Source organism: Haliaeetus albicilla, chromosome 26 (assembly GCF_947461875.1).
Source record: "Haliaeetus albicilla chromosome 26, bHalAlb1.1, whole genome shotgun sequence".
Taxonomy (NCBI): domain Eukaryota; kingdom Metazoa; phylum Chordata; class Aves; order Accipitriformes; family Accipitridae; genus Haliaeetus; species Haliaeetus albicilla.
This window is the reverse complement of record NC_091508.1, coordinates 18931755-18957891: the sequence shown is the minus strand read 5'-3', so window position 1 is coordinate 18957891 and position 26137 is coordinate 18931755. Positions and strand designations below refer to the sequence as shown.

At 53.4% G+C, this 26137-nt stretch overlaps 1 protein-coding gene across 1 annotated transcript in view; it reads right to left on the bottom strand.

The window, feature by feature from the left end:
• The window catches only part of RXRA (retinoid X receptor alpha), a 116710-nt gene extending 101548 nt beyond the window's left edge, over positions 1 to 15162 (bottom strand). The window contains exon 1 of the mRNA XM_069771033.1: positions 14988 to 15162. Within this exon, the coding sequence (XP_069627134.1) occupies positions 14988 to 15015 (28 nt within the window). The 5' untranslated portion in view covers positions 15016 to 15162. The remainder of the gene's footprint in view (positions 1 to 14987) is intronic.
• Positions 15163 to 26137: the final 10975 nt, after the last annotated feature.

Below are 26137 nucleotides of genomic sequence, written 5' to 3'. Positions count from 1 at the left end.
CCATTCTCTGGAGGTTGCAATTACATTTTCCAGTGTTTCTTAAACGGATTTTTTTTTTCTCCCCCCCTCTTCCTGACTGCTGTAGGACAGATCAAGCAAAAGAGAGGAAACCAAAGCTTGGAGCTGGCAAAGCTTTAGACACGCACAGTTATTTTAATGGACCACTCGCATGCAGAAAGCTAAGAACATGCCTAAGTGTGTGCAGGATCACGGCACGATCAGCTCAACAGCGAAACAAGTAAAGCCAGTGATCCCTAAAGTGCTGTCAAAAGCTCTAAGTACCCAAAAGTGAAATCATGTTGTTTTTTCACCCTCTGAGCTCTCTCCATTACCAAAATCAGGGCTGAGGTTTGTCACAGTGGCAGACTGGGTGTTTTTTTAATTGTCAACCATGCTGCAACATTTTCTCTTTATTTTTAGGCGTCCCTTTAAAACTATAGAGGAAATCATCCAAAAGAAGTTTGTTCAAACGGCCTGTCAGTTTGAGGAAGTGAAATTAAACCAGAAAAAAAACCCCTGAATCCTAATAAATCACACATCCACACACACAAAATTGGAGAAATCTGGGCATGCCTCCAAAGCCAAGTAAATGGATGATAAACAAAACAAACCTAGCTCTGCCCGGTAATAAAGGCTTCCACAGTGGGAATTTCTCACCCGGGAATCACTTCCACGGAGGGCACCGCTCGTGGCACGCAGGGAGCTTTTCTGCTCCCCTGCAAGGCTGTGCCTCCAGGGACTGCCAGCGATGCCGTCCCATGCCGAGCTGGTCTCGACGGGCACAAATCCTGCATTGCCCCCGCTTGGACGAATTTCCCTCCTGCAAAGCCCTGGCCCTTTGGAGGAGCACGCCTCGTCCCCGTCATAGCCGGATCGATCGCCCTGTGACGCAAAGAGGGTGGCTGTTTGGTTTTGCTGGAGTCATGGGAAAACCCCGCTCTTCCCCTGCACAGGCACCGCTCGAGCCCTGGGTCGGCGGCGGGGACCCGCTCAGTGCCCACAGACCCACCCAGAGCAAACAAGACTCACAGCTTGCAGGAAAAAAAGGAAAAAAAAAAATATGTAAAACAAAAGCAAGGGAAAGGGCACGAGGAATAAGGATGAAGATGCCGAAATAAATCCCCCCAGGTACCCAGGTGCCTGAAGCAGGAGGCAAAACCAGCATATGGGACAGCAAAAAAAAAAAAGCAGCAGCCAAGTCTCTTTTCAACCTTCAGATGCTGCTTCCCATTGATATGGATGCTGTAGAGCAATGCCCACCCCCTCCCCACCGCACAGGGTTCATCTTTTCAGGCCACGCAGCGGGAGGGAGAGCAAAGGGAGGAGGGCAGGGACGCACGCTGAGACGTGTCCAAAGGAGGACAGTCCGGTGACCCGGGCTGAAGCCTCTACATACCCACAGCTGGATTTTGGGGGGTCCATACTACATGGCACTGCTGGGCTGAGAGCCGAGGGTACAACAGCAAAGCCAGCGGAGGGGTGGACACGTGCAGCGACGACCCCAGCATCACCCAGCACGGTCCCCATCGCCCCTCCGGCACGGCCACAGGCGAGCACCCGCTGCTGGGACCTGACCCCCGGGGGCAGAAAGCCCACCCTCTTCCCAATTCTCTCTTTGTTTTCCAGCCGAGATCTCCACGAAACAGTTAAAAGGTTTCTAAGCTAGGCTCTCCTGAGGACTCCAGTTAAAAGTCCACGGGGCATTTTCCCCGTCGTGGACTTTAGCCCCGGAGCGCGGCTGCGATAACGCAGGCGGAGGTGCCAGCTTCCCACCGGACCCAACGCCGGCTTCTCCACCGCTGCCACAGCAGGACGGGGTGCCACCGAGGTGGGCAAGCCTTGGAAAAAACATGCAGGGCCCCACACAGGACAGAAAACCATAGGACAGGCTTCAGAGCTGCGTTTTGGGGTTTGGTAGCACCATGTTATACGGGGCACTTGCAGGAGAGGGAGCAGCGGTGGGCTACAGGGCTCCTTCGGCCAGAGGAGCTAACCCACCGCCTGTGATAATAATTTGGCTGCCCTCGAGGAGCCCGTTTCACCCACCTCCAGCCCATAACGGGCACGCAGGCACAAATTTCCCCCGGGGATTTTACGCAAGGGGCAGAGCCCAGAGGTTTCTCTCCCCGTTGGTCCCGAGGGAGATTCAAGGGCAGAAGCCGCGCTGCTCTCCCTGCTGGGAACAGACACACGGCTCTCCTCTCCAAGGTTGTCTGCAAATCCTCTTTCATCAGGACTACACATACCATTTTTTAAAAGCCGGGTGATGTAACCAACCAGTATTTATAATGCTGAAAACATCCCAAAGGTCCATCTCTTCCAGCTCCCAAGCACACTGTGTACTCTTAATAAAATAATTGCGATGATGAATAGCTCCTTATAACATTCTTCTTCTGCAGCTACTGACAGGGCCGAGAGCTGGGATGGAAAGTCCTTCTAAACACTCCTTCAAGGTACATTCAGGATTTTACCTCTTCGCAGCAAAAGATACAGCAAAAATTTGGAAAAGGCGTCGGTCCCGTACCAAGCCATCCCACCACGCGGAGACGGGAACGACAAGCTCCGTCTCCCCCAGCCCAGCCACATCATCATCTTAATAATAAAGTCAGCAAATCACCGCGGCTCAATCTCAGCCCTTAGTTAAGCTGATGCGATCTTGAACCCGTTCGATGAAATCAATGCCGAGCTGCCGATCCCGCCGGCGCTTGTGGGGTCTGCGCCAGCCGAACCGCCCTGGTAAAGGCTCCTCTGCTGGGGGGTCACCCGTGACCCCCAGCCCCGGCGCGGGGCCGGGCACCATTGGGAGGCTTGTTTCCTCCACTTTGGAAATAAGGCTGCAGATTTAATTATTCACTTGCAAGTCCTCATGCACCCATGATTTCCACACTGACAATTACAGGGGCAGGCCAATGCATTGGTTTTTGGGGTGTTTTTGGTAGAGTCACTTCTACCTTATTAATTTGTAAGGGTGCATTCAATTAGGCAGCACGCTGGCTTTGCCTTCCCTTCCCATGCAAAGCAAGCTTCTACTCTCAGCCGAGGACAAGCTTCTCTGGGTGCTTTCCCAGAGTCTGTGCTCCCACAGACTTACGCCTGAGCCATCAGGACCAGCCAAAGAAGAGCCCCGGGAACCGGTGGCAGAGCGGGAGCCGGGATCAGCCCTTACCCCGGCCTCGACCGCAGCTCGGGGGACTTCCCAGCACCCGGCACTGCACCGGGCAGAACTGGCAGGACCGGCCGCTCCTGCCCCACGGGCACCTCCCCGCGCCCCAGCACACACGGCCGGCCCCACGCTCGCCCCTTCCCACCCGGCGAGGACCCCAACCCACACCCCGACCCAGAGCAGGTACTTTTCTGCCCTGAAGCACGCTCTCCTCCCTCCAAAGGGCTGGTTTGGGGTCCCCACATTTCAGGCAGGACTGGGAGCATCCCTCTGCTCTTGGGGATGAGGTGGGATGAGCTTCGCCCTCCACGCCACTGCTGTCCAGGCTGTATCCTGGGGCTCGCCTGCTCGTGCATCCCTGAAACGAATTTTTGGGCGTCCCTGATGCCAGCTACCGCTCCCGGGGTGCTGCTGAGCTACGCCAGGCTGCGGCCCCAGGGTGGGCTGCACCTTACTGCACCCAGGGCAGTGTCCAGGGGCAAATGTCACTGTTCCAAGAAAGAGACCTGGGAGGATGCCCAGATCAGTCCTGCATCCCCTGCAGGGTTTTGGGAAAGCGCAGGGAGAGGTGGAGCCTCCCCGTTTGCGTAGGTGGGGGTTTTTAGATGGGCACCGCGCTGTTATCTGCCACCCAGGGCTTGCTGCAAGAAATCCCTGCCCTGCAACATTTCATGCACACACCTAGAGGCCGTGAAACCTCGCTGGGGAACCCAGACGCGGTTTTCCGTGCCCGCCCAGCCTCGGCTCCCATGGCATAACACCCGGCCGACCAGAGCGCCCGGGTGCCTGCGGGGAGCGGCACCGAACACCCCTCGGCGATAGCAGCGCAGGCGGAAAAACAACAAAGATGAGAAAACCCAGCGCCCAAGCTAAACAAAGCCCGCGGTGACCGATGGCCTCTTGATTTCCACAGCCTAAACCTGCCCCACAGGTGAGGCGTGCGGAGGGAGCGACTTGCCATAAGGGAACTGCTGGTTTTTCCTTCCGAGAGGAGGGGGAAAGCCGGAGGCAGAGCTGTACCAGAGCTCCAAGGCAAAGCCCTGGATCTGCAGGGCACAGCAGCACCGCTACCAAAATACAACCTGAAACACGGGCGAAAACCCTAATAAACTAAATCTGTATCTGCCAGCCCTATAAGCAGCAGAAAAACCTGCCGGCAGGGTGTAATTCGGGGTGCTGCCTTGCTACATATCTCAGGAGCAAGCCCCTTGCACAGCATCAGCACCCCCTCCCCTCCCTCCCAGCACATCTGGGATTCCTGCTCCCAGCAAACTCTGGCTCTGAACCCACAGTTCAGATAAAGTCTCCCGGCATTTGCAAACAATAGGTATCAGCTGGCCTAGGGCCAGCCTTATCTCCACCAGGGATCACAGCTAAGCCTTCCTAAGTGTTTAAATGGGGGCCTGCAGGTAATTGTCCCAGGAGTCTTAACTCTTCCAGGAGCCACCTCTGATGTCCGGTCCCTGATGAGGAACACCAGGGCAGCTGGCCAGCACGGCTCACCTGTAGAAAACCAGCCCAGGGAGGAAGGCAGCGGAGAGGATGAGGATTTAGGGCTGCACCGTACCGGCACAGCTTCCAGCACGGGTCATCGCATCTGCCCTCCCCGAGCTCCGCTCCTGCTCCCCACCACGGGGTCGAAGGGCTGCGGTGCTCCCCCAGAGCTGCCTGGGCATCCTATAAATACCTCCGCAGCGGCTCGGGGAGAGCATACTGTAAAGCAGAAAGTATTAACGCGGCGGCTGGCACAGCTTGCTCGCAACGTGCCCATCCAGCAGACCACGATTTGCTTAGGGGTGCAGAAAGTTTCGGCTTTAGCAGGTTTACCCTGACAGGAAAGGAGCCTGGGTGGCCCGCGTAGGTACAGGAAACCCCTTTCTATCACGCACATCACTCCACTTCCTCTGGATTTCTTTAACCTTTCACTCTCGGCCTGATTTATGCCTTCACACTGATTTTTGCATGCGTGCATTTCCCAGCTCTCCGCTCCAGGGCTGTGGCTCCACACCAGCAAAAAAAACGCTGGCAGGGTCTCGGCATCCGTCTGCCCAGAGCCGGAGCAATCTCTGCAGGGAAGCCTCCTCCTCTGCCTCTCTCCAGAGGAGCCAGGTTTTTCCAGGCAGCCAGGAGGGGAACACGCACGTGTCCCGCGCCGCTGGGCTCGGTGCCGTGCTGCGCTTCGGGGCTGCGTGGCCAACACGCAGCTCCCAGCCACCCGTGGGATCCGCGTGGGTCTGCGTGTGATGGGGAGGCAGCGGGAAAAGCACTGGAGCAGCTAATCTGGGACCCTGGGGACACATCCCAGCAAAGAAAAATCAGAGATGGAGGTTTCGCTGCAAAGGCGCTGAGCCCCAGGCTCCGGCACAGCAAGCCCAGCAGCACAAAGGATGGACTCAATTTTCCTTGCAGAGAGAGAAAGGATCCACGACCAGCTCGGCCCCGAGCCCTCCGAACAGGGGAGCAGCCGGGGGACCTGCTCCCCATCCCTGGGACAAGCCAGCCGGGCGGGATGCAGCAGGCAGCATCCCATCAAGGAAGGGCATCCCCAGCACCACGAGCACATGGAGCAGCGCCCAGCGATGCCTTCGGAGGCAGGAGGGCGCGAGGACGGCGGGGACACAGCCTTAATGTCACCCAAAGGGCCTCCTGGGTGGGAAGATTAACAGTTTGTTCCCAGCCTCGCAGGGATCCTGGCGCAAGAGGAGCGAAAAGTCAGACCGTGTCGGGGGACATATCGGCTTCCCAGGAGCGGATCGGGGGGAACGTGCCTCTGCTGAGGCCAAAGGCTCCAGGGCAGAGCAGGGACAGCAGCACACAGCCCAGGGGAAGCACTGGGGCGGGTGTTTGGGGAGGAATCACAGTTAAGGTCAATTCTTCAGGCCCCCAGTTTGGGGCATTTTTAAGCTATGCAGCCAAATAAATACGGAGGGTGGGAGCGGGTGGCCCTGGGAGGAGGGATGCGGGGACACAGCCAATGTACCGACCCGTGTTTTCCATGCCCGCTCTCGTGTCCTAACGCAACAGCCCGCACGGTCCCATCCTTCCAGCTGCCACCATTCGGGGAGGAAAAAAAAGAGAAGCGAGAGCAAGCCAGGAAAGCATCCCTTCATCCAATTTGCACGGGACGTGGCAGGTCACCCCCGAGAGCCACCCGCTCGCAGCGTTCCCCCAGCCCGGCACGGCCGCCACAGCCAAAGGGAAATGAAGTCTCAAAGGTTATCATTTTGGTGTTTGACGGAGCATAAAAATCCTGCTCTGAAAACAAAAAAAAAGGGAAAAGGGGGACGGGGAGAGCAGCAGGGGAGGAGAGGGGCGGCAATGCACGGCACGACGGTCCCAGAAACACGGGAGAGGGGGTGCGGGGGCTCACACCGCATGAACACACATCTCCATTTCAGAAGAGTTTCCTGGGAAAATAAATGCAAAGTCTGTTATAAAAGTTTATCTGCCTGTGCGAGAAAGAGCAAGCGCGCCTGACTACGGTATAGAGATGTCATTATTTTCATGCATCTGCCTTACCCAATTTTATTTAGTTGCTTTCTGCACCATTTCATGCTCATTCTGCTGCTGAGCTAGACAATTGCTTTATAACTCTAGGGTGCAATTTCACTGTCTGTGAGCCACACGCACACGCACGCACACAGGGTCTTCGCTGGGATGGAGCAGGGAGCTGCACCTCCCTCCCTCCCCACCCCAACGTTTGGGAGCTTGCATTGAAATGGGTTTTCTTAATAAATTAAAAAAAAAAAAAGAGAGAAAATTAAATTAAAATTCTAAGCCACCATCTCTAATGTATTATAATTCAAGGAGCGCATGGGGGGAGCAGACCCAGAAAGCAACGGCTCCCCATTAAGAATGAGGAGGATGAACTGGAGGGCAATTTGCTCTCTCACGCTAAGTGAATGCGGAGAGACGGAGCCCGGCAGGCTGGAGGGCAGAAGCGCTGTGAATCATGCTGGATTTTTATGATCAATTGAAAGTCACACTTGAACAAGTGCAGGTCAAAAGGGAGGGCTGGCCGTGCAGGTGCAGAGCTCTGAGCCAGCGGTTTTCAACTTGCTGAAGTTGCCTGGTCCCTCGCAGGGACCCCCTTTGCTTTTTACCCCACGGCCCTGACCCCCCGCTAAACCTCCCCCCAGGCTGCAGCACCCCCACGGGTGTGGGTCAGGGCGGCCGTAGGGTGCACGGGGGTCTCCAGAAGCAGCCCCAACACCGATGCAAAGCAACACGGGGCCGCGCATCTCCCCACCACGGCACGAGCGAGCATCTCCGGCACGACCTGACGCCGATACGCCGTTATCTGCCGCCGGCCAGGTCCCGCTCGCCGGCGTTAGAGGCCACAGCTCCTCCATACGGGGCAGAGCCCACAGCTTCCCAGGCCTGATAAAAGCCGCTCGTCTTACAAAAACGGGGCGGCAAAAAGAGGAGGTGGGGGCAGAAGGGGAGAACAACATGGGTGGCTGGTTGGGAAAGGGGGTGTTCTCTTTTTTCCCCCTTTTTGCAAGAGCCCCCACCTGCGCGCGGGTCCTCGGGGAGAGGCTGCCTCTGCCGTCGCTCACCATCTCTCACCCGCTCGGAACGAGCCTCCTCCATCGCATCCCATGCCATCCCCGTCTCCCCGCTTCGTCACCTCCGCACCTCCGGGCGGATCGCGGTTGGAAGCGCACCCCCTCTCCCGCGCTTCTCCTTCCGTTCTTGCTTCACCCCTGCCCTTGCCTCATTTCGCCTCCGTAATGGGCACGTAGGAGACGCGCTGCCCACAACAAAATTGTCTCGCAGCAGCCCACAGAGTTCACAGAAAAAAAAAAACAACAAGAAAACCACCAAAAAAAAAACCAAAAAACAACCCACCCCACCAACTTTCCAGCACTTACTTGTCGGCCAAAAATGGAAAAACAATAATCAAATGTTTCTGCCTTCGCACCCAGCGCCGCACAGCCAGCTGAAACTAGACGGGGCATCCCTCCCTAATCCGCTCCTGGCAGCCCCAGCACAAAGGATTTGCTCCATGAGCTGAGGGGGCTGTAAACCTTGGGGGGTTCCAGGGCTGCTCTCAGCTTCCCCTCCCGTTTTGGTTTGTTTTTTGGTTGTTTTTTAAAGTCTGTAAAAGCTGAAGAAAGGCAAAACTTCACAAAAAAGGAGACCATGAAAAGTTAACAACCAGACGGGAATCCCATTACCATTTTATTGGTCACAAATACCAGTATTGCACCTTTTATCTCTTTGCTCCGCAGTGATCTCACAGCCGATGCAATCCAGGGAACAGGTTATGGCTCAGACAAGACCCAAACCCAAATAAACCATCGACCATCCACTCAGGGCCCACCAAAACCAAGAGATTAACCCCTATCCACAAAAAAAACCCCAATCCCCGGGGATCTGAAAGAAGGAGCAATGCCCATGGCGAGAGGAACCATCTTCACTAGACGCGAGCCCTGCTCCTGATACTTAATAAAACAAATATTTAGGGTATTTCTCCCTTGCCTTCTGGTTTGGAAGCACCTGGCTTACACACAAAGCCCCATCTGCGAGCTTTTCTTTGCTCCCAGGCCAAAAAGCAGCTTGGGTTTTTTTTTTTTTTTTTAGCTACCAAGAGCTGGGACCCTCCAAAGCCCACGGGAGCCCTACGGAGCTCAGATCCCAGACGGATCTGCTCCGCAGGGCTGGAAGCCGCCGTCCCAGCCGAGATTTCACAACCACCCCACGCCCTCGCTCCGGGCCCCGTTCCCAGCTTTGCCGGCACTCAGACGCACCCGTGTGCCTCAGTTTCCCACCCTGTATCCGTCTCATCTGGGCAGACTATTGAGTTTCAAGGCAAGATCCATCCCCTCCTGATGTGCAGAGGCAGGAGCTGGCACAAACAGGGCTGCGATCAGAATTACAGCCCCAAGGTGCAACCTTGAAACTTTTATTGTCGATGACAATAAAAGGGGGGGGGAAACACCAACCATTTTATGCTTACAAGTGATCTGTTTGAACAGGATTATTTTTTAACTCCATGTTAAACAAAGTTTCAAAGGAGAGGAGCTGCATTTGGGCTTAATTTGAACCCTTTCTTCCCTTTCTTGCAAGGGAATTGTTCCCTGTTTATCTCAGAAAACACTCTCCATTTTGAAATGCTCTGTCTTCTCTAAATAAAAACTCAGGTTGTTTCCCTGACTTTGCTTTGCTTTTGCTAAGCAAAACGTTGTCAGAAAAGGCAAGTTCTCACAGCCACTTTCCATCTCAACAATAGAGCATTTTCCCAGGCTAAATTGCTTCTGTCTGAAAATCTTCTAGCAGTTTGGGCTGGCTGGCATGTGTGGGGATCCTTCTGTAGGGTTTTTTAAATCCTTATTTGCAATATTATTTCGTCTGCTTTGCACTGCCTTGATGTTCGAGCAGCCTTTGGAGAGACACAACCACTCCTCCCTCCTCCTCTGTCCTCCCTCCAGGCACACGCTTTCCTTTGAGGAGGAGGAGAGGGGAGAAATAAAATAAAAGACAAGCAAAGAGGAAAATGTCAGAAAGCTGCTTTTTGTGTGCGTGTCAAACGTTCAAAGTTATTCCAGAGTCTAGTCTTTAAATGTAATAAAATACAGCAACTCCTGACAAAATCAATTAAAATAAAACCACCCACGCTGCCTCCCCTATTGCTTTGTAGCTATACTGACTTCGAGAGCCCACCTGGGCCTTTTAGGAAGCAATTATGGAACTGCCAGGTTGGATCCCGCTGCCGAGCATCCCTTCGCACCGCCGGCCCGAGGGAGGAGAGACCCAGTCCCTCCACCTGCGAGCGGAGGTGATGATGGGGAGACGCGCTGGGGATCGGAGCCAGAGAACACCATTAATTAGAGCCCAATTAGGTTACCGAGCTCCCGGGGAAGGTCCCTGCAATACCCAGCACTTCGCCAGCAGTGATTTGAGGTGTCCCCAGCTTTGGTTACCACCGACAGCCCAGCCTGGCAGAGAAGAGCCTGGCTGGGGGGGGGGGGCAGGGACCCCCTTGGCATCCCCACTCCATCACCACCACCCTGGGTTAAGCCCCTTGCCAAGGGCCACCGCCTCTTGCTGTCTCACCGCTTCCCGCAGCGGGGTTGCAGGATATTTATAGCAAGAATGATTCGGTGACTTCAGGCAGCCAAAAGCCTCGGGGGAATACCCTGCTCGCACATGGTCCCCCCCCAAAAAGAGCCGGGATGCTCGTAGGAATGAGCACCCTGTGCTAGAGGCAGGACCAAAGAACATCCCAATGCCCAAGCCCCTGCCCCACGGTGCCCACAGCACCGCTGTTTGTTTGTTTTCTTAACCATCCTGCAAAAAAAAATACAAAAATAAAAAATTCAGCCGGGTGGCAGGGCTCTGGCATATGGGAATCCACCCCTGCTCCCAGAAAACAATACTCCAACAAAAAGGTTTTTAACCCATTTCTTAATAAATATTTATTTTTGCCTTCAAGATGTGGGTGGGACGAAGCCAGGGTGTATTTTCCAGTGAAATGTTTTGATTCCCCCCTTGATTTTTTTTTTTTTCAACAGGAGCAGAACGCCAATAATAATATTTGCAATGAATAACTAAAATTCTGTGGCTTTCTCCCCCACTCTCTTTTAAATAAATAAAATGCCCTAAATACGAGAAACACAAACGCTCTCTCCAACACAGCAGGACGGTGTGGAGTAAACTCAGGGACCCTCAGAGGATTTATTTAACTGTCACAGCCCAGATTCTGAAAAAGGCAAAAATTCCTTCCCAGCTTGTTTTGCATATGTCAACTGGGAGAGGTCGAGCCCTACGCTGTGCTTCAGCAAGAGAGACCAGGACGTGACTATGCTTTATCTCTCACTCCTACGAGGCCCCTCTCCGGTACAGCACCGGCGGCCCCACGGAGCCGTCCAGCATCTTCCAGATGTGGGGCAGAAGAGTCCTCCTTCCTCGCAGGGATGCTCAGACAAGCCGTGACACTTTCCGCATCCTTCAGAATTTTTCCTCCCTGTGGATTTTCCTATCGGCCGTAAATTTTTGAAGAAGCAGAATTGAGGACCGCGCTGAGGTTTCAATCCAGACACGGGCTCCCACGAATCTCCTTCGGGTTTTGCACAGCACCCGGGCTCATCCCAGCCACGTGCCCGATGGCAAGGCCAGGGGATGCGGGATGAAGATGCCTCGTGGATGCTCACGCTCCCACGCTCTCTTCCACCCGAAGCAGCCCCCACCTTCCAGGTTGCTCCCCCCCTAACCGAACACGGCGGGGTTGTTTCGCTGTTTTCCTCGGAGGCGTTCCCGCTCCGGCCTCGCCAGGACCGTGCACGGCCGCTTCTCACCCCACATCCTGAGCAGCCGCGGCCGTCCCTGGCACGGCCGTACGGGTGGGAAGACACACTCGCAGAGGTTGCAACCCGGCGAACTGACCTCCGGGAGGGAAGCACCAACCTCGGACACCCGTTAACTGTTTTCCCTCCATGAGGCTGAGCCTCGAGGGACGGCTCCCCGAGCTCGCCATCCCCCTTTGGCTCCCCAAGGAGTCGACGCCTTCTTAGGGGAACGGGCAGAGAAGAAAACGAAGCAATAAAAGGATCGCAGTGGTCAGGGCCTTGGGAACAAGCGCCAAGTTCCTTGGTTTGCGCATCTGGCCCCCGTGCAAAGCCTGACCTCGGTACGTCCACCCCACCAGGAGATGGGCACCCCCCCCAGCCTCGCAAGCACTTGCGCGACGGCTTTTTTTCTTGATTTTCCTCCTCCTGGAGATGGCAAAGCACCACCACCCCCGCAGAGGAGCAAAAGCAAAACACCCCTGATCATTCAAAACCCAGTAAAGGGAGATCTGTACCCCCAGACGGCTTCTAAGGCAGCATCTGCCGGAGCCCGCGGTGTTTATGAACCTCACGCCAGGCTGCGGTGGTACCTGCGCCACGCGGGAAAGCCGCACGCAGGCAGACACGGGGCAGGGGCAGGCAGCCCCGCTGCCCACGGACCCTGCCATCAGGCTGCAGGTTGTCCTGGGAGCGGGAGAGCAGATGGAGAGCCACAGCATCCAGCCTGGGAGATGCCCAGGGACGTGCCGTCCTTGCGGGGAGCCTCTGCCTGGCATCTGCCAGCAACCCCCCGAGACGAGCAGGAAAATGAGATACTACTATTAAAAGTGCCCAGCGCTGGCCACGCTTCCACCCATGACATCAGCGGGGTTATCTGAGTCTAACCACAGGCAGGACTCGGCCAGGAACCTCCTCCAGGTTATCCTTTTTAGGCCAAACTGAGCTGAGATTTTGATGGGGCCACACAGCAACAGAACCTGCTTTTGGCCCCCAGTTGCTCCTGTTCTCCAGCGCAGGCCTGTACTGGTGTGCAGGGAAACAAACTCCACAAGCTTGGCTATTTTTTTTTTCCCCCCTCGGCTTGCAAATGCCAGCTCCCAACCCCGACACGGGACGGGGTTGGCGAAACACCCTGGCACTCCGCAAAGTCGGGACCTGGCGGGTTTTGGACCAGCCCACCTCTAAAAAGCACCACGGCCCCACCAGCTCCGCTCTGGTTTCACTGGGAAGGTGTCTGCTGGCACTGCTCGAGGCTCCCCTCGCTCTTACAAACCGCTCACACGCTTTCAGGCTCTCCCTGCCCTCCCATCCTCAGAGCAGGACCGAGATCTCCCCCTCCAAAACCTGCAGAACCCCCTGACCCTTACAACCCAAACTGATTTTTCCAGCAACCGGTGACGCAAGGCCAGCGGTTGAAGTTTAGGAGTCGCTTCTGCAGCAGCACAACACGCAGCAGACACAAACCCAGACCACGCACCCTAAACGGCTCCCGCGGGAAGCTGAATTTTTCTCCTAAGCCAGCGATGCAAAGTTATAACCCTCACCCAGCACCGCTGTCCTGGGGTGGCCGCCTTGGTTTTCCTCTGGATGTTCCCCGTGTGCTGCACAGCGTGTCGCAAAGACCCACCCTCTCCCCACCGTACACACGCATTTATAAATGAGCAGATAAATCAGTTGTTTTTCATTTGCACCAGTGTGAAAATCCTTACCCGAGCCAGCAGCAAGGTGACACACGCTCCCCCTCTCCTCCCCCGTCAAAGTCAACATGACTAATAACACAACGTATTATTTAGCATCTACAGCGTAACAGCAGAGCTCTGGTCTGAAAGAAAATGCGAGCATACACATAGGGGCCTGATCCTGCCCGTAGCAAGAGAGGTTTGGACCGTCTTAAGAGCATCGAAGGAAATGTAGATCTCGCAACAGCCGCCCCGAAGATTAAACCCCTTTTGCGTGGCCAGGCGCTTTCTGCTTCGACGGGTGCGTTTGCGAGGATCCCCGACACCTGCACGCGATGGACCCGAAAGGAATCGGTTTGGCTTTGGAAGCAGGACCCGCTCCCCGGGGGGGTTCACTGCAGGTGAGATGCTTTTCCCCTGAGCAGCAACTCTGGGAAAGCCAACCCAGCAGCATTTCCCACCTCACAGCCGAATCAACGAGGGGCACTGTAAAACCGGGATTTGGGGGGGGGAAGTAGATGCCAGCTGAGGATCTGCCAGGCTCTCCCTGCCAAAGCCCCCAGCCCCCAGCAGACCTGGAAACCCTCCCGGGGGGGCTGGGCTAGCTGCGGACCTTGTGATGGCGTTTATATTTATACCGCTCTTAGAAAGGAACAACTAAAATTGCAATTCTTGAACACACAAACAAACAAAAAAAACCCCACCATTAAAAAATAAAGAAAGAAACAAAACACAACTACCACGGGCTAGCAGAGGTTGAGCACAGATTTAAAGCCCAGGGAAGCCAGAGTAGATGATCTCACTGGCCACGGGCTTGCTCGGCCAGAGGCTGGTAGCCCACGCGCCACCGCGCTGAGCGGTGACAGAGATGGCAGGATTCGTCCCTCTTCCCCCTCGCCTGGACTTGGCGCCAGGGTTACTTCGCCAAAACTTTTCTTCCCCCCACCCTGAACACTGAGCTCTGCAATATCACTTCTCCTGAAACCGAGACGCGAGGAGGCATTCGCCCTTACAAGCTAGGACTTGACTCAGTCACCGAAAGGATGGCAAACTCCAGCTGGGAATAGGTTTTAAAATCTAACTAAAAAGAAGAGGGGGAGGAAAAAAAAAAGAAAAAAAAAAAAAAAGAAAAAGAGGGTCCCAAGCTTCTGGGAGCTGCCAGACAGGGACGATGCGAGCGGAGGGGCCAGTGTGGGCGCAGCACGGGGGTCCCCACGGGCGCTTTGCCTCTCCCTGCCCGGCTGGGGAGGGAGAAAAGGGAGGAAAGAAATAAAATTTAAAAAAAAAAAAAAAAATGTAAAAAAGAAACGGAGAGAGGAAAGCAAGAGGGGGGAAGCTGAGGCTGCGAGCTGCCAAACCCTCCTGCAGACCTAGCCCCGGGCGGGGAGGGGGCTCTCCCGGCCGAGCCCGGGTACCCGCTGCCCCGTTTGAAAATACCGTTTGCCCGGTTCGGTTCGGTTCGGCTCGGCTGGGCTCAGCTCAGCTCCCCGCCCGGGGCCCGCCGCCCCCACCCCGGCTGCGCCTCAAAGGAGGAGAAAAAAAAAAAAAAGAAAAAAAAAAAAAAGACCCAAACAAAAAATAATAACCAAACCAAGGCGGCCGGAGCGGGGGGCCACGGGGTAAGGCCGTCCCGGCACTTTCCCCGGAGCTGACACCGAGTCTCCCCGCGGGGCTGCCGGCCCCCCCCGGGGAAGGGGCGCAGCGCATCCCCCGCCCGCTGCCTCCCCGGTGCGGGCGGTGGAAGGGGAAGCGGCCGGGGGGGGGCAGGTTAGGAGCTGATTTTATTTTATTTAACCACCCCCCCCCCCTCGCCCCGCCGTAGGAATGGAGAATCTTTTTCGGAACAAAACTCACCCAGTGGCAGGAAGTGTTTGGTGTCCATAGCTGGTGCTTAACTCATGCCAAGGGGCTTGGGGACGATCGGCGGCGAAAAACACACACACAGACACAGGGCGCGCAGAGGGGAGGAGAGCGAAATCAAAGCGAAAGGGGGGAGAGGGAGGAGGGGGGAAAAGGGAGGAGGGGGGGGAAGGGAGGGGGAAAAAAAAAAGGGAAAAAAAAAAAAAAGCCCAAGGGGCGGAGGAGGAGGAGGAGGAGGCGGGGAAGGCTGCAGCCCCGCACCGGCGGCCCCGCGCAGCGCCGGGCGCGCAGACGAGGCCGCGGAGTTGTTGCAAACTCCAACAATGTAACTCCGCCGCTCGGCTCCGCTGGGCGCGATCGAGCTCCGCGCCGGGGCCCCGCGCAGGGGGGAGCGAGAGCCGCGACCGCCCCGCAGCGACCGCCCGCCCGCCCCGCCGCGCAGCGCCGCCCCGCGCCCGGCCCCGCCGGGGTCGGGGGAAATAAGAACAATAATTTCTTCTTTTTTTTTAAAGTGATGGGGAGAGGGGAGGAGGGGAAAATATAAAATTGGGGAAAAAAGGAGAACTGAAAAAAAAGAAAAATGAAAAAAAAAGGAAATTGGAAAAAAAAGAAAAAGAAAAACAGAAAGATGAAAAAGAAAAACAGAAAGATAAAAAAGAAAAATGAAAAAGAAAACTAAAAAAAACCTGAAAAAAATTTCAAAAAGGAAAACTGAAAAAAAATGAAAAAAGAAAACTGAAAGAAAAACCCTGAAAAAAAACCCTGAAAAAGAAAACTGAAAAAAAAGAAAACTGAAAAAAAAGAAAACTGAAAAAAAAGAAAACGGAAAAAAAAAAAAACGGAAAAAAAAAGAAAACTGAAAAAAATGAAAAAAGAAAACTGAAAAAAGAAAATTAAAAAAGAAAATTAAAAAGGAAAATTAAAAAGAAAATTAAAAAGAAAATTAAAAAGGAAAATTAAAAAAGAAATTAAAAAAGAAAATTAAAAAAAGGAAATTTTAAAAAAATGGGGTGCAGAGCGCTGCGGTGGGAGCCTCGGGAAGGGGGGTGGCTCTTCGAGTGATGCTGAGCAATCTCAGCTGTCCCCAGGCTTGGGGCAGCCAGCGAGACCCTCAGCCCCGTTCCCTGTCCCCGGGGGCGTGTCGCGCGGCGGCCGGCCTTCAAAGCGCGATTTATTTCATTTCCCATAAACGAGGCCCAACAAATAACTCTCTGTGCGTGTGCGGTTCGTCTGCAAACTCTCACCTCCTCGGCACCGCGGGTACCACCCCGCCGGCATCGCTGGCTGCTTCCCAGAGCAGCGGGGGCCCTGGCCCCCACCCTCCCCGGCATGCCTCCAGGTTTAATAAACGATACTCAGCCCCGTAAGAATGCGTATTAGTGACTTGATGGACCAAAGCGACTCCGCTATGCGCGAAGCATATTAAACATCATATCGACCCTCGCTCTTGAGGGCCGTAACGCGCATAACAAACAGGCTCGGTGCGCGGCGGCAGCTGCTGACGCGCGGTGGGGAAGGAAACCCGAAATGACACGGGGGACGAGTGCCGGGGCTGTCTGCCGGCACAGGTAGCTCCCAGCTCTCCCGCAGCAAGCGGGGTTGGGGGAAATCGGGGGGGCACCCATCACCGTCCCGCTCTCCAACGCGCACCCACGGGCGCGCTGCCGCCGCCAACCATCATCTCGCCGTGTGGCAGATCCGGCCGTGAAGCGCTTCCCAGCCTCTTAGCTGCCGTGATTTATTCTTTAATTGGCAAAGCGTCTCATGTCATAAATATTAGCAAGCTAGCGCCTCCTCCTATAAAAAATGAAGCCTCTTATCTTTCGTTGCCACATCCCTATCACCTGCGCGCGCTTATCGGTCTATCTCATACCTGTCACCGTGGCGTCTGCAGCCACGCAGGAGAGGCCCTGATACCTGATTTCTCCTACAACTCTTGCCTGCTCTTCTGCGCATCCCTGCCAGGGCAGAGACCCTGCCTCTCCTTCTGGGCAGACCCACACGCCAGCGCTTAAACGAGGGGTATGCAGCCGGCAACCCCACGGGATCCTGATGCGGACCAGCTCAGGACCCCTGCCTCCTCCCCGGAGAGATGCGTTGCCATTTATCAGCTTTAATTACAACAAGAAGAAGGAAAACACCAAGAGGACCCATCTTGCGTCAGGCAAGCGGCTGCAAACTGACACTCGCGCGGAGCCGCAGAAGTTAAAACAAAATAAAACATCTTGGATCCTTTTTATCCTCTGCTCCTGTAATTTCAGCATGTCCAAACAGATTTTGGTGTGTGTTTATAACTGGTAACTTCATTTGCTCCCGGGCTGGGACCTTAAATGCCAAGTTTCATCTCCAAGTCAGTTTTTATGGCTGAGTTACATTAACTCCTGGGAGAAAAGGGAAAAAAGGAAATACATAAGGATATAAAAGAAAGTTGGGCATCGTTAGACAAAGCAGGTCCAAAGAGTGGGTTGGCGGGGCAAAAAAATCACAGATCTCATGGGTACCTGCGTATAGCAAAAAGGTAGAAATCGGTTTCCTGACGCACAAACCAAAGCTTGTCGTCGTGTCTGATAAGGGAAAACACATCTGGGGGCAACGCTCCTCTGTGCCTCGCCGGGGCAGATCCAGGCTCTCGCCTGCTTGTGCCACACAAACGCCGTTTGAGTCACCGGTGCCGTAACGGCCTAAGATGAGCGCGGGCCTTTATGGCTTTGAGCATGTCCACGGTGATCAGAGAGCCTGCCAGGCGGTGTAAATGGCTTACACCGCCACCGAGCGCAGGTGGGAATCTGGCCCCAAACCTCAGGATCCCAAAGCACGCTTAGCTTGATGGCTGCAGCAGATAGCAGGGTTATTAGACCCATGGCTGAAAATCCACCTTTGTAGACTCTAACACATGAAATTACCATAACTAGGACATTTCACGCTCCTCTCCCATCAAGCTGTTTAGAGCAAATTAAATTTCTCCCTAACCAGCCTGTAACAGTTCGTGTTAGATGTGGATCTAAATGTTAATTGCAGTGACAATAACAGGTCTGATCCTGCAGTCCTTATTTGGGTAAAACCTCCCACAGAAGCCAAAGGAATTTTGCCCCAGAGAAGACAGCTGGATGCAGTCCCACATTTCCAGTCTCTTGAAGATGCCAGAAGGTAGCAAGGATATTTCTGTGATGTTACAAACCTTCTCTTTCCCTTCTCCCCCCCCACCTCCCCCCAATTCTTTAATGCACTATTAATTTAATAAGCTCTACCAGGCTGCCTAATGCTGTGCTCAACTTCAGCTTTGCACTTCCTAGCTAAGGACTTAAATTATCATGGGGGGTGATGGGAGGATGTTAAGACAATTTTTGCAGGTCATTGGCTTGTACATCTGCTTGACGCAGGGATGCTTGAAGGTCCTACACTGTCTGGGAGAGCTCTCTTGTGAAACTCCGAGCGGCTCTTGCTCTCCCTACCCTTGGGTAATGCAAATACCCTTTAGCCTGGGATCCTAAGGAAGGCAGGCTTATGCGACAGGATAATTTGGGGTCCGCCTGTCCTCACCCAAACAGCTTTCAGTCCCATCACTCAATTCCAGCTGCATTCGACAGAGGCAGATACTATGTTCATTCACGTGTAAGAGTCAATTAGGCAAAGGCTTCTCCCTCCGTCCCCACGCTCCCACTTCGTTGCCGCCACACGTGCTCAAGACATTTGGGGCGAAGGGACTTAGGTGTGTGTGGGCATCGGCAGGAGGTAGGCACTGAGTTGCTTTGGGGAGCTGAGACCTGAGACTGCATTCAGAACTGGGCGCTTGGGCCCAGTAAGGGGATTTGGAAACCACAGCTTTTATTATTTTTTCTAAGTGATTCCAGCTTATCTTGTCCATAACCCAGAATTATCTGATGGGACAAAACCAAAACCTGCTGTGCTTCCCCTACTGTTTCATGCCCTCCTGCACAGTTAGAAAAACACATCTATTTCCCTCCCTGGCTGCCTTTTATTACAGATTAAAGAAAGAATAAATACAAAGTCTGAGTGAGAAAGAACAGGAGAAGCTCCCGGGCCATGTCCGGGCTCTGTCTCCCGCAGCACAGCGAGGGGCAAGGCTGCGATGGGTGGCCAGGGCTACCCTGATGTAGGGACAAGGGTGGTTGCAGCCATCGGCCTGGGGCTCGTGGCCACAGAAGTCCCTCCCTGAGAAGGTAATGCGCGATTCCAGCAATCTGGTTGCGTATATGAGCTGAAAACCCAACGCAGCCAAGGAAAGACACCTTCCACTCGCGCACGCTTTGTGGGACTTTCCCAGGCTTGTCCTCAACTCCAGCAACCCGCTCCACCCAAAGTCACTGCAGGTTCCAAGACCTTGAACCCTTTGGATGCCATAGGACCAGGGTCTGTATTATCCGTCTCCCCCAGGAGACTTACAGGCTGCTGAAACGTCCACGTGCTGTAGAACTTTCTGCCTGGGGTATCCAGCCTGTAAGTCTTTGGGACAGGACCTACCTCTTGTCCTCAGGGGCAAGAGGAGCTCACATGTTACTTTTCTTCCCAGTTTCAGCCAGGCTCCCTTGCAGCTGACAGAGACACGGCCAGGTTTTTGGGGGGACAGGTCAGAGGCCACGGCATCACGCAGGGACCCTGGAGTCTGACAGCAGAGGTAGTCCCCAAGCACGTGCCCAGTTGGCAGACTCTTGCCGGGACCTCTCAGCATCCATCAGACACTTCAGAACCATCCTTGCAAACCCAAACAGCTGCAGGGGGTGGGTCCCCGCTCCTCAGGGAGGCACTACGCACACAAACCAGCAAAAACTCTAAAGGACAAGACATTTCTCTAAGCGCTGGAGATTCAAGCTGCTTTGTTTTTTCCCCAGCAGCATTTAAACAGGCTGATGATGTTTGTTTATGAAGTGAAATGCACATGATTTATTTGATCTGCTGGAGCTGGAGAGCCACATTCCCACGCCAAGAACAGGCAGAGACACTGCATTCTCCCCTCTTTTGGAGACTGCTCAGATAAAATAATGTATTGCACGCTCAGAAGTACTGTGCTGCACTTTCAGCTGCTTCAGAACTGGACATTAAATGCTTATTAGAGACCTCCTAACTTCCAAGCCGTAAAGTTACATTTGTTCTTGTCTGTCTGCGCATATGGAGTGAGTCTTAATATAAGTGTTCAAGCAGTTAAAACAGGTTTGGGGAAGAGGTCTTGGGGCACCTGAGTTCTTGTCTGGATCTAGCTTGAATAATCCTAGGGGAGGTTTCTTCCTCTCTTGTGCTTTGCTGGTGGATTGGGTTTAGCATGTCTCACCTGGTTTGCAGGGACAGTGGTTTAATTAACTGCTTTGCAAAAAGGCTCTGCAAATGGAAGGTCTAGTTCTTCCTTTTTTAACACCTGGAGATCTCTTTTTTCATCTCATCCCCCAGACCAGGGCTTGACTTCCAAGGAAGCCAGCAAAGAAAGCATTAACGGATGGAAGATGAAATGCAGTGCATGAACTATGAGATTTACAGCTCTTTGGGGAAAGCACATGGAGCATCACCCATCCAACAAGTGGGACATGAGCCAAATCCTCACCTGGGGGGAACCAGCAGCACACTGACCAAGTCAGTGCCCGGGCACCAGCTGAAGCTCATCCTACACTGCCGTAAGGGGCTTGTGCCTCAGCTGCTGCTGATCAGCCTCCTGATTTACACCAGGGCTTGAGGATGTGACCCAGTCACTTAACAGAGCCTTTGCTGCTAGCCTTCTCCTAGTCCCTGCATACAAAACACTTTGCAAATGAAGTGTGAAGATAATATGCTTTATCATAGGCATTTATTACTGATGATTGTTGTATAAATCTCCCTCCATTCACATACATATACATAAGGTGTATATAAATATGCAGTATCCAGCAGTACCCAGAGCCTTTTTGACGATGTCAATGTAGCCCCCATAAAGATAGTGGGAAATGATTCATAATATTTATATGACAGACATGATATGAACTGTAATAGCCTGTTGGGATCGAGAATATCCATAGGTCTCTGTCAGCCGCAAATGTGATTTAAATATTATATATGTGGCAACTGTAGCATTAGTAATATGATAGCTGTTATTGATAGTGGTCATAAAATGCAGTAGTTTTGCACTGAAGAATGTGAAAAATAATCTAGTGGTTTTCCTAATGGTCTTCCCAGCAATGCACTGAAAGGAAGTGTACTTTCAATGCCTCCTTTTTTCAATGCCTCCTCCTCTCCTCCCCCCACCCCAAATTACCATCAAGTTCTATCGGATTACTGCCAGAGCCATATTTTACTCTGCTGATGTCAGGTTGTGGCATCTCATCCTCCCGCGTCTGTCTGGGAGGCTGGGGAGGGCGAGGGGTCCCTGCAGAGCCCAGGGGCTGTCGGCGAGGCTGCTCGGAGGTTCTATGTGCTCGGAGGGTCGTGCTGTCGGTATTTTCTCCGACTATACAGAGCAGGAGGGCAAGGAACAGCAGGAAAAGGGCTCGCAGGAGAAGCTGGTGCCATGCTGGGTGTGAAGGCGAGGTGTTTATCCAGCAGACTGGGCAAGGTTGGTCCCTCCTCTGCTATGGCAAAGGGTCCTCAGCAGGCATAAGTCAGCACAGCCCTATAAAAACAATACAGCTACGCTGATTTATACTCATTAGGCTTCCCAAGTGGGGCTCTGGCACCCAGAAGCGGGAATTGGGGCACCTAGATCCTCTTCCATCCCCTGGCCTTCTGTGCCCAAAGCCTGCCCCAGCCAGGGGTCTGCTGAAGGACTGCAGCATCACTCGCTTCCCTGTGTCTCTTCACATCAGGGGGAAGATGGCTGGAAAGAAATACATCTTCGACCTTCCATGTGCACCAGCGAGGGCCTACCTGGGCTAGAGCACGGAAAAGCTGGGAGAGCTGTGAGTGATACCACTGACGCCCAAGTTATTTGCTATTTGGCCACCACACACCCCCACAAAAGGCCGGTGGCTTTGCACTGCAGCAAAAGGCTCCTTAGGGCACAGCACAGAGGCTGGTTGGAGCTGAGGGACCCTCATCTACAAAACCAGACCCACATCCGAGCGAAGCCAACATCCTTTCATCTCTACCAAAAAGGAGCAAAGGTCCCTTTCCCTCCTGGCTGCCTGCCTTCACCTCCTCCTATCTCTGTCCCAACTTTTTCCAAGAGCAAATGAGAGGGGAAAACCACCCCAATCCACAATAAATCAGTGGCTGCCACAGTCGTTAATTACAACAGCCCCTGTTTTTCCTCCATGAGTAGAACCAAGCGAGGATGAGACTTGCCTTGGTGGAGTGCCCAGCTCAGCAGGATCCCTCGGACACAGCCGTCCTGGTCTCCCTCAGCAGGGTCTGCAGGGTGATTCAGGAGCACAGATCGCATCCAGCACCGATACCCGGTGTCAATCCAGCATCACTGCCCTGCAGGCAGGGGAGCTGCTTTTAATGGCAGCCGCTAACAGGGATCAGGTGTTGCATAAAGAGCTCAGGAGTTCACTCCTGATGCTGTGCCTGCTTGTGTCAAGGGGAAGGGAGCAGCCTCAGAGGTGGGTATCAAGATGCTGGTTACATCCTTTCACATCACAGAGGATAAATCAAGGAAATGATATATGCTCCAAACAAACGAGACCGCAGGGCAAAGCATTGATCAGCTCCCTCGTGTGTAGCCTTAAAAAATAAATTAATTAGAGTTACGTTAGTGGGTCTTTGCAGAGGAGCCCACTTGTGCTCTCATCTCTGGCTCTGATAAGGGCCCTCCTTGCTCTGTGTGCTAACGAGGGGGAAAGGCCGTGCTGCAGGCTGCCCTGTCACACCGCTGTCTTAAGGGATTTCATTCCCCAGGATTACATTTTAATATTTTAAAGCAAACAGGACACACACATTTCAATTTAATCCAAAGCACCAGGCTCTCGGTGGACAGATCTGGGCCTGAGGAAGCGAGAAGCAGTTTGTGCGCGAATGGGCAAAAGAAACCGGAGCAAGGAGGGGGTGCAGACTAATTTTCCCCAAAAAAGTAGAGGGGAACAGGGGCTACAGCCTGCCCTCTCTGCCAACATCAAAGCCACATGTCCTGGCCTCCTCTCCTGGCTGATCTCCTCCTGTGCATTTGTAACTCTGACAGTGCAGCACAATTTTTCAAAGAAAGCAAAAGTGTATTTGAAAGTCTAGGTGTAATTTAATGACAGTTTTCTACATCATTTGCATTGCAAGGGACCTGATCTTGCTCTTCCTCACCCCAGCCTGAGCCAGGCATTGCTCCAGGGAAAACCATGGGCCTATTTCTGCTGTCGTTTATGGGAACATAAATCAGGAATTTACTCAGTTGAAATAAGTGGAACTGCACCAGTGTAAAACCAGTGTGAGATCAGAGTTACAGTGCTATAAAAGCAGTGTGAGATTAGAATCAGCCTCAGTATATTATGGAGATGGTTTGAGGAAAGCCTAGGGAAATTAGTAATATTGAAATTGGAAAAAAGGAAAAAAAAAAAAAGGCATGTGATTTCCTGATGATTTGGAAAATCAAATCCTCAAGGCCAGCACTCATATTCCTTCCTCCCGCTGAGATGCCTGTACTGGTGAGCACTTCTGCCAGAACGGCCTTTCTGTATTATTTCTCTTCTGGCTGAAGCAGCTGTGAGATGCTCTGTATGAAGATGCCGTATAAAAATAAATTGAATTGAATTAGGGAAACAACTGAAGTCATTTCTTCTCTGTCCTCACATTAATCCATTTAGGTTGGTTCTTTGGGTGCTCCAAAGGGGATTTGCATTACTATCCTGTCAGCATCCACAGTCCCTTCCTCTCCTCTTAAACGAGCCTCGGCACCTCCTAATTTGATGTCTTTTTATTATTCTCCCCCCTCTGCCTGCCCCTGCATGGAGACTTCAAGGAGATTTTTACGGGGCAATTGGCTTCCCTGGCAGGTTGGATTAAGCCACGATTTGCTCCCAATTGCAATGAGCGACAGCGTTTTAATGAGATTTTTTGGGGACGTGAATTAAGGGAAGGGAAAACAAATACCGTCTTGCAAATGAAATAATGATGCATAAGGCCTGAAATATAATGAGAAGCATATCAGTGGCAATTTGAGTTGTTAATGGAGCCTGTGCATTGATATGCGGTGGCAAGCACGCTCAGAGGCAGTCAAAGCAATTCTGGCGTCATGGACCCGGCGGAGGCTGGGACAACATCCCCATCCAGTGCAGATTTCTACTGCCCTAAAATTATACGTTGTGTTTCCAAGAGGATGAATTCCAGAAAGTCCCAGGGCCCGAGCTGTAAGTAGGTCAGGCTAGATGCTCATCGCCACGGTCTCATATGGCCTTGCAGTCTCTGTGCCCTGCGGTGAGGATGCAGAGCAAGCAGTAAATAGCACACGGCCGGGGGACAAAGGCTCCATCCCCCTGCCAGGCTCAGCGGAGGGGACCTGACGTGGAAACGGCTGCAGAGACGCGGTGCAGAGATGCCCCAGGGCTCCTTCCCGTGGCGTCCCAGATACTGATGGACTCCTCATCCCAGTGAGGGACGTTTTGGGGGCTGCTCTGGTCCATCCCTGCTTCCATTCCCGCTGAGCCTGTCGAAGTACACTCACGTATTCCCACAAGCAAGCAAGGGAGCTGCCTTTGAAAATCTTCCCTGCATTATCCCAGCAAAAATCAGCGTCACTGCCACAAGGCATAAGTAATTCACCCCTTGATGATGGCAATGAGCCCTGCTCGTCTCAGCTTGGGGACAGCACCGCAGCACCAGCTGCGCTTCACATCAGCTGAAGGGAGAGGCTGAAGGCACTGCTGAGGTTTTTCCTCTTCTGTGTTGGTGAAAAAACAGAATTTGTCATGAAAAGGTGGGAAACCCCAGAGTCTGGGATAGTCTCTGAGGCAGGAGGTCCTGTCCTGCCTGGCTCAGCATAAGGGATTGAACTTGGCTCCCTCCCGCTGCCCTGACCACTGCGCTGGGCAATTCCCCTTCTCCTCCTCCTCCGGAGCCCAGGAAGGTTTCTCTGCTAAAGCTTCGATTTCAGCTGACTGGAATTTCCCTGCAGAAAAGAAACTCCACCAGAAAATTCCCGCTTGGCTCCGTTGCACACGGAAAAGGTGCAGACACAGGGGGTTGCGGTTGCACGGCCCATGAGATGGCCGGGAATGCTGTGAGCAGGTCCAGCAGCACGAGCCCCGGCTACCACAACTGGCTCTCATCCTGCTTGCACGGCCCTGGTCCTGTAACGCTCCCTGAAGGTGCTGCATTTTGCTTTGGAAAAACGATGCCCGGCCCCTTCGCAGCACTCGTGCCTCCCTCTCTCAGCACCAGGGTTTCCAGGATGCGGCCCGGGTTTCGGATCACCAGCTGCTGACACTGCACGTTTCAACAAGAGAAACACATTGCACGGATTTCCAGTGTAAATCATGAGACAATCCAACATAAACATTTCGAAAGAGATGGCAGAAGGGGGATGAAGAGAAGCATTGGGGGGGGGGGCGGGGGGGGGAGCAGATCCTGCTGCCATTTACGCGATGGGAAATCGGACGTCACTTCCCAGCCTGAAGTGACCTTGGCTGATTCCCCCAGATTTACTCGGCTTTCGCAGCAGCGTCACCGAGAGCAGGATCCGACCCCTGAGGTCTTGCTTGGCGAGCAAGGTTGGAATTTCAAGAGTCTTTTCCTGAAATGTCTTGAAATCTCTTGGTTTCCTCCCCCAGCCCCCTGTGCTGACCCCAGGTCCCAGGGGACCCGCGGGGGCTCGTACCCCCCCCCGGCACAGCTCTGCTCCGCAAACACTATAGATTCAAGCTCAGGCTCAGTCTCCGAGCATTTGGCACTGAAATGTCACAGCCAGGGGCCGATGAGCGAGGCAGGTAACATCTTCCCTTGGTTCCTTGGGAACATCTGGTTTTGATGCTGCTCGAAGCAGTTTTCGATCCCGCTGTCGTGCGCGCCACAGAAATGCAGTTTCTGGTTCACCGTGCTTTAGGAAATAGTATCATCCTAAAGAAATTACAAAAAAAAAAAAAAAAACAACAGAGGTAACACCAGGCGTAGAGGGTCCTGCCTGCCTGGTGAAACAGGAGTCCGCTACGTAGAGGACCCAAATCAGCAACCACCGAGGGAGATCTGCTCAAGGCAGGAGCGATTGGCCTGTCCTTGCTTCTGCTGCTGAAGTTTTGCAGTTG